The following is a 16,080-nucleotide window of genomic DNA, read 5'->3' on the forward strand; positions in this document are numbered from 1 at the left end:
CCCAGTGCTAACTGTTGCTGTGAAAATATTGAGAAAATGCCCAATCATTCATATATTAATAGAACTGTCTTCAACGTCAAGTGGTAAAAACAAATAAATATTTACACTTCATTGGACATAGAGGGAGCACATGGCTCTTACAGTCAGTGTTGCGAGCAATCAGCACACACCTCACTTCACATGTAATTGTTTTACGCGGGTATCACTTCAGTCAGGCCAGTAAGAAAAAGATTACTCTGATGGAAACCAGCAGTTTGCGGCAACTCTGCACATCGGCAACAGTCAACACCATTGGCGGGATTTACTGAGGACCCGCAATGTGCTTTGTGACAGCAGAAAGCGGCCCGCTATTGGCCGGTGGCAGGATCTACTGATCCCACCTTTGAAACACATGGGGCGAAATTCTCCGCTCCCGCGATAAATCGGGAAAGCCGTCATGAACTCGGCCGAGTTTCACGACGGCCTCGGAGGCCGCCCCTCGCACCCTTTTCAACCCCCCCCCCCCCCCCCAGGGGGCTAGGAGCGGCGTTGCGTAAATCTTGGCCGCCAGGCCTTGACGCTTGCGTCAAGGCGGCTCGCCAAGAATAATGCGACGGCGGCGCCTATGTGATGTCAGCCGCGCATGCGCAGGTTGGCCGGCTCCAACCCGCGCATGCGCGGCTGATGTCACGACGGCTGATGGCTCCAACCCGCGCATGCGCGGTTGCTGTCTTCCCCTCCGCTGCCCCGCAGGACGTGGTGGTTTGATCTTGCGGGGCTGCGGAGGTGAAAGAGTGCGTCGCTTTGAGACGCCGGCCCGACGATCGGTGGGCACCGATCGCGGGCTAGTCCCCTCCCGAGCACGGCCGTGGTGCTCACTCCCCTCTCCGCCCCCCACAAGCTTCAAACCAGCATTTGGCGCCCATGTTCACGACGGCAGCGACCAGGTGTGGTTGCCGCCGTTGTGATCCGGTCGGGAATGGCAGGCTGCTCGGCCCATCCGAGCGAGCGGCGATTCTTCCGAGCGGGGCGGGGGGGTGGGAGAATCGCAGGGGGCGCCAGGGGGGGGCGTGTCGTGAGTCACCCGGCCCTCCCGCGATTCTCCCACCCGGCGTGGGGAGTGGAGCATTCCGACCATGGCGGGGGTAGGGGGGCTGTCAGTGGGACCACATGAACAGACCTAAAATTGTGCCCAATATCTCGTGGGCCGGATTCAGGACCCTGTTGGGCAGCATATGGTCCCCAGGCCACAGGTTGCCCACCACTGATCTAAAGTCAAAAACAGAAAATATTGGACAATCTCAGGAAGTCTGACAAAATTTGTGGAGAGAGAAGAGAGCTAACGCTTCGAGTCTGGAGAACTCTGGAGTGTGATGATCAAAAATTCCCGTACCAGCCTCCCCGGATAGGCGCCGGAATGTGGCGACTAGGGGCTTTTCACAGTAACTTCATTGAAGCCTACTCGTGACAATAAGCGATTTTCATTTCATTTTCAAATAGGTTAAAATCATAGACCGGAGATATACTGACAACTCGGTATTTTTTCTGTTGGTGGAAGAGAGGTTCCTCTATATGGTATAAACTACTGGCTTATTTTTTTTTAAATAATTGATTTGTATGCACATTTCATCAATCAGTTGCAAAACATTTGACTATATTTAAACGTGTCTGAAAAACTTGATATGGCAAACATATGCAAATGTTCCTATTTTTACAGTTGCCTCCTGATTAGGTTTCATCACAAATAAAATAGTTAGGGCTGCACGGTGGCGCGCCTCATGGCGCCGAGGTCCCAGGTTCGATCCCGGCTCTGGGTCACTGTCTGTGTGGAGCCTGCACATTCTCCCCGTGTCTGCGTGGGTTTCGCCCCCACAAACCAAAGATGTGCAGGTTAGGTGGATTGGCCACGCTAAATTGCCCCTTAATTGGAAAAAATGAATTGGGCACCCCAAATTTTTTTTTTAATCTAATGAAGTAGTTCATCACACTGCTTGGCAGTGATGTTAAGAGCTCTGGTTGCTTGTTTATCTCACATCATGGGTGAGTTGCCGATGTTCAGCATTGGCAGGTGGAGCACGTGAAACAATACCTTTAAATCCATTCCTGATATACTTGCTCAGGGTTTTGCTTTGCATGGTGCACATGGAGAATCGACCCCTACCGTGACTTCAACTAAAGGGCTTTGACTTCAACATCAATCAGGCTCAAGTAGAAGGTAACCAGACTGTGAATCCCTGCAGCTTCTATGATGAACATGTGGGAGCTGGGGTGGGACCTCTCCTGCAGTATGCGCTGCCTGTTTACTCATCATTGGCCATGGTTGGATATTGAATTCATTCTCCAGATTATTAGTCTAGTAACAGACAAACTATTTATGAGCATCATGGACAGTAATTTAATAAAAAAACAGCTGTTTCTGGTTCTATATTGGTATTATTAAACCTGTTATTCTCTGGCCTCTGGAATCCCAATAAGCAAAATTTTAAATCGTGAACAAATAAATCTTCATATAAAGGAGAATTGATCACGGACTTCCTCTGTACCCAAATACTGGTGACTCATCTCCTATCGTGATTTAACTTGCAGACTAACACTGGCCGCTCGCATTCAACTTATTCCAGTTCTCACTCCCGGCACCTGTTGTCAGCCACAGGTCAGTGAGCAGCATTCTTGTCCCAGAGTCCAAAGGTTCTTGGTTCAAGTCCCACTCCAGAAGACTAAAGTGTATAAAGCTAGCTGACACCCCAGTGTAATACAGAGGGACAGATGCACTGTCGGAGGTGGATAAGACATTAAAGCAAAGTCCCATCTGCTCGCTCAGATGGATGTTAAAGATCTCATGGCACTATTCCAAAGGGTAGGGCAGTTATCCTTAGGGTCCTGGCCAATATTTATCGTTGAATTGGTGTGTGGGACCCTGCTGTGTATATTGGCTACCACATTTCACATGCTAAAACCATGGCTACAGTTTAAAAAACATTTCCCTGGCTGTAAAGTGCTTTGGGACATCCCAATGGTACGAAAGGTGTCATCGAAATGCGAGTGTTTCTTCGCTTTGACCAGTGCTCGTAGGAAGTAGCCAATGATTCTTGACACGCAGAGGAGTGAGGAATTTTTTTATGCACTTCAGCCAACATTTTAGCAGAAGGACTTCCTCTGGGATCAGATTGGCGGAGAGTTTCACAGTGTCAAGCATTAAAAATTAAAGAGTTAATTGCTTTAGAAATTTGACCAGATTGCAAGTAGGCAATTGCAATGCAAGACTCCAAAATCTAATTTCTTGAGGCGAGCCCTTGGGCCCCAAATCATTATCGTAAACATTTTAATTCTTCTTCACCCAAGCTTCAATCTTCCCTCCTCCTGCATTCAGAGGCATTCGGTGTTTGGCAAATTAAACACACAGAATACCATTAACACCTTATCGCTACTCAATCTAAAAGCCTGTATCTCGCATTATAATTTGATTCTTAGGATTATGTTTCTCTCAGGTTCACTGCAAATAAGAGAGCTCAATAGACCTTTTCCCCTTTTGCTCTTCAAATGGGATAGCACATCTCTTTTACACTATCCTTCAAAGTTTGATCAAACACTATGGTGTGGGTGACATGTGATGTGAAGTCTCGTCAACACACCCCAATAATTTTGTGTGGCTCTGAATTCAGAACATTTTCACTGTATCAGTTGGACATCTCTATTTCCATACTGCAAACAAAATTTCTGGAGGTCAGATGATCTAATTAATCCTGATTAGCTGCATTCTCCTCATTTGTATTCACTGTGAATTGGAGTCAAGGACCCGAAATTCAGAAAAGAAACCTAGGAAAATACTTGTTTTTCTCCATAATTAATGTCTTTCTGATTAGATGCACATTTCAAAACAGTCGATATCTAATTATTTAATCCTAATGATCGCCCCTTAATTCCAGATATGTTCCCATTTAACATCAAAGGGTGAATCTTGCATAAAACAGTTTGGAAATAAAAGGACCATATTCAAATCCAGTTTTTTTGCAAATTGCATGCATCATTGCACAGTGGTTAGCACTGCTGCCTCACGGTGCCAGTGACCCGGGTGACTGCCTGTGTAGAGTTTGTACGTTCTTCCAGTGTCTGCGTGGGTTTCCTCCGGGTGTTCCGAGTTCCCTCCCACAATCCAAAGATGTGTAGGTTAGGTGGATTGACCATGATAAATTGCCCCTTAGGGTGGGGTTGCAGGAACAGAATGGGGGAGGGGGGGGATTGCGCCTAGCTGGAGTGGTCTTTCGAAGGGTCAGTGCAAACTCAATAGGCCGAATGGCCCCCTTCTGTACAGTCGGGTTTCAATGATGGTACCTTGACTGAGGATTTTTGTTAAATTAAATTTTCAACTCCCTCGCCCCGATTTGTAAAAATGTGACCAGTGTAGATTTACAAGTGGTGCTTAGACTGCCTGAGTCCCCGTATTGTATTTAGCAGAATTTGGTCCACTACACGTAATGCATGCGGATAGATAAACCCAATCGTCATGGTCTCCCAGTTTACAAATTAAGGTATCAATTAGATGACGCCAACCTGGTCATTGTGAAAGAAAAGAGTTTCTCTTTTTCCTCCGCTCAACATGTATTTCAAGCCAACACTTGCTCTTGGTCACAACTTCAAAAACTTATTTTGAAAAATATATGAGTTACAGGGTACAGATGTAGTTTTGAAAGGAGAGGCAGCAGAATCTGTGAACCTTTCCCTTTGGGGTTCAACAACACAAAAAAAGTGTCCTGGTTGACAGGCTTTACAAATACCTCTGCTCCCCTCTCTCTCTCTCTCTCTCTCTCTCTCTCTCTCTCTCTCCCCCCCCCCCCCCCCCCCCATTTCAAACGCCCTTTTATGATGGGCAATACAGACAGGGACAATGAAATGTCCACGCCCTGGTTACTAACCATATTTGACAGGGACAATGAAATGTCCACGCCCAGGTTACTAACCATATTTAACAGGGACAATGAAATGTCCACGCCCAGGTTACTAACCATATTTAACAGGGACAATGAAATGTCCACGCCCAGGTTACTAACCATATTTGACAGGGACAATGAAATGTCCACGCCCAGGTCACTAACCATCTCGGATCTAAATGAATTGTGGATAAAGAGATTGGTCAATGGGGAAAAGACTGACCTTTGGGCTGGGAACCAAGTTTCCAATGTAGATAGGTGTCAAAGTCTCCTGTTAGCTACAAGATTCCTACGTGAAATTAGCCTGGGTTATCTCTTTTCAGCTCCTCAAACAACCCAAGTTTATGTCACAAGTTTGCGTTTAGCTCTTTCGGCGTGAAGCACAGAGGAGGGAACAATCAGCTAAACGCGAGCAGACATCATTTGATGCTGATACTGGGGTTGATGAAATGGAAAACTTTCCATTCCCTGGCACTTTCTTATTTCAATGAGCGCAAAAACTCCAAATAAAAAGAATAAAAGAACTCTTGGGGACAGACCTTGAAATGCCAACGTTTCAATCTCTGGAAACTTGGTCAACTGAAAGCAGTGTTACAGGGATTGACAACTGACAAAACAAAGCAAATACGCTCATTAAAAAAGATGAAATTCATATAAAAAGGGGACAAATTTCACTGCACCACTTTGCCCGATGCAAAAACTACAGTGAAACTTTGGAAATTTTCACAATAAATTCCAGGATTGCAGCCCCTGCTTGAAGCTTCCGAGTGTGGTAACACTTGTTAATTCCTGGGATGAAGACACTATTTAAGGAGGAAAAGTTGAGCAGTCTGGGCCTATAGTCATTGGAGATTAGGAGAATGAGAAGTGACTGTATTGAAAGCTGTACGATTCAGAGGGGGTTTGAAAAGTTAGATACTGAGAGGATGTTTTCCCTCGTGGGGGAAATCAAAAACTCGGGGGCGCAGAAGACTTCTCCCATTTAAAATGGAGATGAGGAAGAATTCTTTCTCTCAGAGGGTCCTTAGTTTTTGGAATTCTCTACCCCAGAGAGCAGTGGAGGCTGGGCCATTGAATATGTTCAAGGCTGAGTTAGACAGAATTTTGATCAACAAGCAGCAGGGTAGCATGGTGGTTAGCATAAATGCTTCACAGCTCCAGGGTCCCAGGTTCGATTCCCGGCTGGGTCACTGTCTGTGTGGAGTCTGCACGTCCTCCCCCTGTGTGCGTGGGTTTCCTCCGGGTGCTCCGGTTTCCTCCCACAGTCCAAAGATGTGCGGGTTAGGTGGATTGGCCTTGCTAAATTGCCCGTAGTGTCCTAATAAAAGTAAGGTTAAGGGGGGGGTTGTTGGGTTACGGGTATAGGGTGGATACGTGGGTTTGAGTAGGGTGATCGTTGCTCGGCACAACATTGAGGGCCGAAGGGCCTGTTCTGTGCTGTACTGTTCTATGTTCTATGTTCTAAGAGTCAAGATTTATGGGTACAGCAGGAAAGTGGACTTAAGGTTACAATTAGATCAGCCACAAGCTTAAAGTGGGCATCACAGTAGCACAGTGGTTAGCACTGTTGCTTCATAACGCCAGGGTCCCAGGTTTGTTTCCCGCTTGGGTCACTGTCTGCTTGGAGTCTACACGTTCTCTGTTGTCCGCGTGGGTTTCCTCTGGGTGCTCCGGTTTCATAGAATTTAGAGTGCAGAAGGAGGCCATTTGGACCATTGAGTCTGCACCGGCCTTTGGAAAAGAGCACCCCACTCAACCCCACACCTCCATTCCATCCCAGTGACCCCACCTTACTTTTGTTTTGGACACTAAGGGCAATTTGGCATGGGCCATCTACCTAACCTGCGCATCCTTGGACTGTGGGAGGAAAGCGGAGCACCATTAAGAAACCCACGCAGACAGAGGAAGGACGTGCAGATTCCGCACAGTGACTCAGCCGGGACTCGAATCTGGAACCCTGGAGCTGTGAAGCAGCTGTGCTAACCAATGTGCTGCCTTCCCACAATTCCGGAAAGATGTGCTTGTTAGGTGAATTGGACATTCTGAATTCTCCCTCGGGTGTACCCGAACAGACGCCGGAATGTGGCGACTAGGGGATTTTCACAGTAACTTCAGTGTTAATGTAAGCCTACTTGTGACAATAAAGATTATTATTATTGACTGGCAGAGCAGGGCTAAGAGGTCAAATGGCCTACTCATGCTCCTAATTCTTATGTTAATCTGGCAAATCCTCCTCTTTAAATCGAGCGACATTTATTTTTGACTGTGGAATAAAGTCACCTATAATTATAATTCTGTGCATTTCTAAAGCTAGCTTTGCTCAAACATACAAATCCCTTCATTTTGCCGAGTGATTTTACACCATGATGATGTCATTTACACATAATATTTTTTTCAGATTTAATTATTAGTGTTACTGCATAAAAATCCAAGTAGATAGAACTGCATTTGTTCTACAGACCCATAGCCATTTCAGCACAAGGGGAAGGTACACTCCTGCCAATGCTGCAGTTTGGAGCTATCAACTTTAATCCGATTTACTTGCTCTTGATATTTTTCGTTTTGAAGTGCTTTTCTAATTCCTGATTAATTCCCGTGGAACACGTGCCAGATTCTGAAAGCAACATTGCATTGCCAGTAACCAGGCCCAAATCACCTTCCTGTAAGACTATGAATGCTGTTGTTTCCACTAACTATTCACCCAATCGATATAAATGAGGGGGACATCGTTTAAGTTTAGGTTCAGCAGTGAAATCAGGATGGTCGTTTCCACACAGAGGGTAGCAGGAATCTGGGATTAATCAGCCTCAAAAGCTTGAAGATGTTGAGATAATTGAAACTTTCAACGCGGAGATTGAGATTTGTTTTCTGTTAGGTAATGGTATAAAAGGGATATATAGTCAAGACAGATAATCAGGGTTGAAAACAGACCCACCATGGAAGCCTGGACTAAGGGACTGATCCGAAATATTCTGAGGAAAGATCCTTAATAATTTCTAAAACCTCGTCCCCCCCACCCTTCGAAGAGAAGTTGCGAACCCCAGAATATTGTTCTGAGGAAAGGTTGAACAGTTGGGGGTCTTATGCTCACTGGAGTTTTGAAGAGTGAAAGGTGACCTTATTGAATCATTCTGAGGGGTTTTGACAGGGGCTCCGTAAGGAATTCCAGAATTAGGGGCACAGAGACAAGGAGGAATTTCTTCTTTCAAATAACCCTCAGGGAGTTACTCAGCGATAATATCGTAATCAGCGATCGGGTGGCGAATCGATTCCAATGTGGAATTGGGGCCAACGCCGGTTTGCGATTCTCCACCCCCTCCAAACCGGCGTCTTCGTGACACGCGCCGCACACAGTCACAATGCCGTTGGCGCCTCATTGACCAGCCCACTCACGATGCTTCGCCCCCGGTGGGACGAGTTCCCGGCGGCGCGAGACAAGTGTCCTCACAGAAATTGTGAACCCGGCATGGCGGCTGCAGACTGTGACCGGGCTACGTGCCACTGCCCGGGGGATCATCTCAATTCCCAGACTGTATTAAAATGGCATCAGACGTTTGTTTTATCTTTTGGCAGCTGCTGTCCCACTCTAAATCTAGTTACTGCGAGGGCTGGGGGTCTGCAGGGGGGGGGGTTGCGGATGGAGGGTCGGGTCCGCACACGGCCGGCGCCATGTTGTATGGCGCGAGCGCTGCAGGACAGCTCAGATTGAGGATCAAAGGTTGTATTGAAAAACTAAACATACATGTTTCAAAGAATGACAAATGTCGTCACTTCGAGTGGGTTCAGCTTAGCATAAAACCACCTGGATTCTGGGTCACATTCGAGTTAACTCAGTTAAGCCTCTACAATCGGTCTGAATGCTCCCTGGTTAAGAAAGAGAAACAAAATGCAGGGTTTTCACTTCCGAACCGCTGCCACCCATTAGAACTGGAGGTGTATGTGTGGACATCAGGTGGGAACAGAATCAAGTTGATAATCTGTTGACTCACTTGAAAAATGTCACTGGAGGCCTGGTAGTCCTGTTAAAGGTGGTCTGACAAGAATGAGCTGAAGGAGATGGAGAGATATTTGCCACACCTGCATTGGGTGAGATCTTCCGGCTCTTCACGCCAGCGGAATCTTCCGGTCCAGCCCAGAGCGCACCCCCGCCACGGGTTTCCCAACAGCTTGGGGCGGATTCAATGGGAAATCCCATTTGCAGCGACAGGACCAGAGGATCCCAGCACCAATAAAAATGCTACAGGGAGAATCGGGCCCATTATATATATTACACACACACACACACACACACACACACGCACGCACACAGAACTGAACATGTGGCATGTAGAAATATATTCTATTTTAAAATGATAATGGATATTTTATTGATCAACACTTGGTAAGGTTGTAATTATTCTTATCTTTTTCTCCAAAGTTTGTGTTGAGAGACCTAACCTCTTTAGATAGTCATAGAGAACATTGCATTGGGTTGTCATCTCATGATAGATTGAGTAATTTGGGCCTGTACATATTGGAGTTGAGAAGAATGGGAGGCAATGTTAATTAAGAAATATAAGATTATTAGAGGGCATGCCGGAGTAGATGCTGAGAGGTTGTTTCCCCTTGTGGAAGAGTCCAGGACCGGGGGCATCATCTCAGAGTAAGGGTTCACCCATTTAAGACAGAGATGAGGAGGAATTTCTTCTTTCAGAGGATAGTGGATCTATGGAATTCTTTACTGCAGAGGGCTGTAGAGGCTGGGTTGTTAAGTAGGTTAACACTGAGATAGACAGATTTTTAACCAATAAGGGAATCTAGGGTTAGAATGTTACGATCCCAGTTGATGTTATAACTGGGCAGGAAGATCCCAGAATGGAGCCCTGGCTCAAAAGGCCGTAACTTTTACTTTTATCGCAGCACGGTAGCACCATGGTTCGCACAGTTGCTTCACAGCTCCAGGGTCCCAGGTTCGATTCCCAGCTTGGGGCACTGTCTGTGCGGAGTCTGCACGTTCGCCCCGTGTCTGCGTGGGTTTCCTCCGGGTGCTCCGGTTTCCTCCCACAGTCCAAAGATGTGCAGGTTAGGTGGATTGGCCATGATAAATTGCCCTTAGTGTCCAAAAAAGGTTGGGCTACGGGGATAGGGTGGAGGTGTGGGCTTGGGTAGGGTGCTCTTTCCAAGGGCTGGTGCAGACTCGATGGGCCGAATGGCCTCCTTCTGCACTGTAAATCCTATGATTCTATGAAAACATGGATGAACAGAGTCACGGGACCTCGAATTAGATTTGGCAAAAAGGAAAAAAACATTTATTAACCATGAAAAAGTTGGATAATAATACAATACTCTTTGGCTCCCCCTTTATCTCAACATTACACACAAGTTTTAAGGTTAACACAGATTACAAAATACATCTTAATCTACTATGCTCTCATTAACACTAAGTCCATTTTAAGCACACAAGATCACTGGGTAAATACACTCTCCATTATGAACCATAAATGAATATTTGTGGATTCATCAGAATACCCGCCAGATGATTGTCACAAGAGAGTTTCCAAACACCACTCCCATAAACACACTTAAAAATCTTCTCGCATAATTCTAATGCATTCCCTTGGCAGTTTGCATTCTGAAATCCAGACCAGGTTTTCCAAATGACACTTTTAAACAATGTTTCCACTCCACTTTTAACAGTGAATCCAATCCAGGATTTCACATCAGCCCCTTTATGTTTTTTTTTTGTCTTTACTGCTATGCTAACTGCTCACAATTGCTTCTACTCTCGATTCCCATATTGTATTAAAATCGCGTCAGACGTTTGTTTTATCTTTGACAGCTGCTGTCCCACTTTAAATCTAGTTACTACAATTGTCTCTTAACTCAGAACACTTAGTTTATGCTTCCTTGAAATCTTCCAAACAATACCTTGGCCTCTGTTCACTTCAACGCCAGACTTCTTGGACACTTCTCTTCATTTCTCTAGTTTCCATAACTAGCTGCTCTTCAGATCTCTGTACTTGTTTTCTTAACCATTACTCTGTGATGTGGCTTTTCGTCTGGCAAAGCTGAGGGAGGTGATCCCTTTGTAGCCTTCTAAACCAACTGCTTCTGGCAGTGCTGTGAGAGCTGCCTTCTCTTACACTCCATATCTTCAACTGCAATCAAATGAGCTAAATTAAAACTTAAAAGCTTCTCTAACTTACAAGGCCCCAGTTCCTAAGCAACCCCCACATGTTTATGTCTTTTATTTATTCTTTACGCCATAGCACTCTCTAAGCACAATAGAAACACAGTTGGAACTTAACTAATCCTCACACATACAAACACCCTTGTCCAGGATGAATCTAATTAACCCTTCCAGATACAGTAACATTAAATTAAACTCACTTCAAACCATACCTTATTTCTACTGTTTACTGTAATGATTGGAAGAAGTCAGTAAAATTGAATTAGAAATATAGTGGGCAGGGCGGCACAGTGCGCAGTAGTTAGAACTGTTGCCTACGTCGCTGAGGACCATGGTTTGAACGCTGGCCCTGGGTCACTGTCCGCATTGTATTGTCACTGTCTGTGTGGAGTTTGCATGTTCTCCTCGTGTCTGCGTTGGTTTTGCCCCCACAACCCAAAAATGTGCAGGTTAAGAGGATTGGCCACGCTAAATTGCCCCTTAATTGGAAAAAAATAATTGGGTACTCTAAATTTAAAAAATAAATAAATAAACAAATAAATGTAATGGGCAATTTAAGGGTTAAAAGCCTGGGGTTAGAATGTGTGTGTTTAAAAAAAAAACTCTGTTCTGCAGGGCCTGGGTGGTTTTAGCAGCAAGCAGGTGAAATTGACAATGGAATGTGTTTTTAGTCTGGGTTAATGCACAGTGTGCCTGGGTAGGTCCTTGGGGAATTAAGTGTTTTGCAGTGTGCAGAGATGGGGGGCATGATTCTCCGTTTCTGAGACTAAGTGTTGACGCCAACGCAGAATTCGTGAACTTTCAGAACAGCAAAATTGGTGACGCACCTGGACCGATTCCGTTACTGTGGAGAGGCGAGCGCCGACGCCACGTGAAACACAATTAAACATGGTGTGGGATTCGCCGGATTCATTATTGACACTCGGGAGGCTGACAAGCTGCAGACGCATATACACATTACAATCCCAAAACACACTCATCCCAGCCAACAAGATGGCACTGGTTGTGCTGGGGCATCTGCAGACAGCTGATAGGTCGGCTGGGGCCAGAGGACACCTGGGGTGGCCTATGGGGGCACCCATACGACACGTGGCCCTAGGTTCACAATGGGCTGTTAGCAGCGCGCGCATCTGCATGGCTGCCTTGCAGGCTGCGGCAATGGTGTTCCTTGCCCGACCACCCCGACCCCACAACCCACCTCCTGGCCATTCCCCGCTACTCCGCTTGGCACTGGCAGAAGCGCTCCCGGCCAGTGGCAGAACTGTCAGCAAACTATGGCGATGTTGAACACTCTACATAGCCCCTCTCTCTCCTTCAGCAACCACCACACTGGTTTCACGATTTTTAAAAGGACACGTGAACCGCGCTATCAGGAACTCGGCTGTTGGAGGAGAATCGCGGTGGCCCCGGAGAATACGGGATCAGGCCAGCTAATGATATGCAAACGGTGTTTACTGTACGTGCGTTACAGAACGCATTGACGCCGCTGTCGAGGTGACGGAGATCGTGATTTGGCGTCAAATCGGCTCCTGCCAGGGGCAGCACGGTGGCGCAGTGGTTAGCACTGATGCCTCACAGCGCCAAGGTCCCAGGTTTGATCCCGGCCCTCAGTCACTGTCCGTGTGGAGTTTGCACATTCTCCCCGTGTTTGCATGGGTTTCGCCCCCACAACCCAAAGATGTGCAGAGTAGGTGGATTGGCCACACTAAATTGCCCCTTAATTGGAAAAAAATGAATTGGGTACACTAAATTTATTTACTTATTTATTTATTTTTAAAAATCGGCGTCTGCCACGATTTCGGCATCGGGACTGATTCTCCGCCCAATTGCATTTCGTGATTTTGGCGCCGGCCAACGTAAAATGCCGCCCAATTTGTTTTTTGGCTTGGGGAGATGAGGCCAGTGCTGGATGGAGCCAAGAGAGGCAGAGAGACATTTATTGAAAGCATTAGAGAGGCAGATGGAGGACAACCTTTGGAGAGAGAAGAGTTGCTTTTTGATCTGCTTGATGTTGAGTCCACAATTCTCCCGCAGTAAGACAGATTCAGATCTGTACGGTTCTTTTCTTGTTGTTTGATGGAAAATTGAGTAGCAATGTTTAAGGTGTAAATTTTAAGCTGTTCTTTTTGGGTGTGAAGTTAAACAGTTTAATATTGAAGTAACTATCAAGTTTTAATTTAAAATTAGCCTAGCCCTATTTTTTCATGCAATTGCTGCTGGAGCGAATTATTCTTTCCGCAATCTTCCAAATAACCTCAAATATTGAGGTTTTGATCCAGTATCCTAACCACTGTTGGGGTCTGGTCTGGAATCGTAATATTACCAACACAAATATAAATCCCTAAAAACTACTTTTGTTTTCCTAATAAAAGCAGGAAAGTGGATTATCACATCAGATGAATCATGATCTCAATGAATGGAGGAGCTGACTCGATGGACCAAATGGACCACTACTGCTCCTACATCTTATGGACTCCAATTCGACCTTGGAGGTTCCGTCATAAAACTTCTTCCTCCAACGCTGCTCCTGGTTACACACTCTCCCTTCACCTGCCCCCATATTACAAACAAATGTCAAAGAAAATGATGAAAGAAAAGTTGAATGGCCTTATGATTCTTCCTTTACATGGCTCATGGCAGCACTCTCACTCAGGACCATATCTGGAGTTGGCAAACCTTCCAGCACAAAGATTAAGAATCTTTTTGGAACAGGGTGGTACGGTGGCACAGTGGTTAGCACTGCTTCCTCACAGCACCAGGGACCGGGTTCAATTCTGGCCTTGGGTGACCATCTGTGTGGAGTTTGCACTTTCTCTCCATGGTTTTCCTCCGGTTGCCTTCTTTTCACAGTAACTTCATTGAAGCCTACTCGTGACAATAAGCGATTTTCATTTCATAGTCTAAAGATGTGCAGGGTTAGGTGGGTTGGCCATGCTGAATTGCCCCTTAAGTGTCCAAAACGTTTAGGTGGGAATACGGCGGGTGGGTGAGACTCAACGGGCTGAATGGCCTCCTTCTGCACTGTAGGGATTCTATAATTACCTTTAACTTAATTTACATCTGTAAGAGATTTAATACATAACACTCACAGTCAGTGTGCTGAAGATTTCAATGCTTGCAAGTTTTTTTAATGGATGGTGGTGAATATAATCGCCCGCATGTTGAAATAAATGACTTTATTTATTTCAAGTGGAGGATTGCAACAGAGATTATTGTGTGGGGCAAACCCACACATGAATAAGTCACACTTTAAAAAGCATATTAGAAAGTTGAAAGCAGATTTTAAAATTGGACATTAACGGTCTGTTGCACATGATAATGACTTCATGAAATTGATGTCACATGAGCAGCTCGTGTCCTACATAAATATAACTTTTAACTCTTATTTCTTGCCCGCCATTCCAGCTTCAGGACCATATCCAAGTTCAACATCGCAAAGTACTGTGAATGGGAATCTGGAAATGCTCTGACAGAGTCACCCAGACTCAAAACGTTCAGTTTCTCTGCAGATGCTGCCAGACCTGCTGAGTTTTTCCAGCACTTTCTGTTTCTAGCTGAGCATTTGAAAATGCGTCGGTGTGAATGTGTCTCTATTTGTGCAACTCCAGTGAGTGTATGCAAGGCGTGGAGAGAAATTCGACACACTTGCCAACAGAGGGCAAGGTGGCAAGGGCAAGCGAGTGCTGCCAGATTGGGTTTGAATGGAGTGAACCAGTGTCGATGATGACACGGTACAGTGTGCACACTGCTCACAGGCTGCGGGTGAGTGAGTGAGAGGCTGCGGGGGGTCAATATCATCCGGATTTTCAATCACTCTGATACAGACATCAGCGAAAGAAACTGCAGTGTCTTGTGTAAATGACCCCTTCCAGCATTCCCCGTCATCCACCGTTTGCAGAAGACGCACATTAGTTCATCCCACATCTCATGTGTGAATTTCTGCAGCTGTTTTTGGTACTAGATATTGCAAACTAAATAGGATGGAGGGGAGGGGGAGAAATCAGAAGCACATCTTCCTCTCGCTTCTTGATTCTCTTTTCAAATTTCAATATTCAAAACGAGAGAGAAAACACCTTATGTGGATAGTCCCTCTACCCTAACCTCACCGCTTCAGACCTTACTGCTGGATAATTTTGTCACTTCAAACAACACACCTCCCACCCACTGGCTCTGCAATCTGCTGCTGCATCTGGTTCAGTCATTGCTTTAACAACAAAGATGCAGTTTTAAGTTCAAAATCTAAAAAAAAAAGGTCTTCAATTTTAGATTCGGGCGTTGCATTTTTTTTACACACAGGAGCCAGCGTGACAATCACTTTAAATCCAGTACTGGGACCATATTGCACAGCAGGAGGCCATTCTGCCCGTCTCGGTTCTTTGAGAGAGGAGAGCTGTCCAATTTGCGACCCAAGCCTTTTGGATCCCCACAAACCTGCTGTTAAATTGCCTCACCTTGGTTTCTTGGTGGCTGCACACAGAGCCGGGGGACCTCTGGAGTTCTGTATTCTGTGGGTCGTTGCTTTCTGTCTCGCTGTTTTCGGTCATGGTCGCGGTGGATGCGGGCTTTAAATCCCCCGTTTACTCTCGATGGGTTTTCAGAACAAGTGGCCGCTTGGCGTGTGCTCGCCACGATCAACTCGCGGTCCCACTCTACAACTTTGCTACATTTCCCAATGTAACAAACCAGCCTCCAGGCCACGCCCTCTCGGCCGCTGATTGGGCGCCGCCGCCTAATTAGCATATACCTCATCCGGACAGTCGCCCGTGATTGGCTGCGCGGGGCGATGGGCGGGGCGGGTCCAATGGGGGCTGTAGTTGTCCTGGTCCCTGTTACCACTGTGGACCCCCTGCCCTCTGGACCCCCGGTGGATAGGAGCAGTGGAGGGACGACAGCTTCTGTGCCCCCTGAACTACCATTGGGATGGAATGGAATGGGGGATGGGATGGCATGGAATGGGGGGGGGGGAATGGTCATGGAGTCCTGTTTGATACCACTATCATAGAT

At 46.1% G+C, this 16,080-nt stretch overlaps 1 protein-coding gene across 1 annotated transcript in view; it reads right to left on the reverse strand.

The window, feature by feature from the left end:
- LOC119954260 (SH3 and cysteine-rich domain-containing protein 2-like) overlaps positions 1-15,743 on the reverse strand; it is a 130,665-nt gene extending 114,922 nt beyond the window's left edge. Inside the window, exon 1 of the mRNA XM_038779344.1 lies at positions 15,528-15,743. Within this exon, the coding sequence (XP_038635272.1) occupies positions 15,528-15,620 (93 nt within the window). The 5' untranslated portion in view covers positions 15,621-15,743. The remainder of the gene's footprint in view (positions 1-15,527) is intronic.
- Between the last annotated feature and the right edge of the window lie 337 nt (positions 15,744-16,080).

This window comes from Scyliorhinus canicula, chromosome 19 (genome assembly GCF_902713615.1).
Source record: "Scyliorhinus canicula chromosome 19, sScyCan1.1, whole genome shotgun sequence".
In the NCBI taxonomy this organism is placed as follows: domain Eukaryota; kingdom Metazoa; phylum Chordata; class Chondrichthyes; order Carcharhiniformes; family Scyliorhinidae; genus Scyliorhinus; species Scyliorhinus canicula.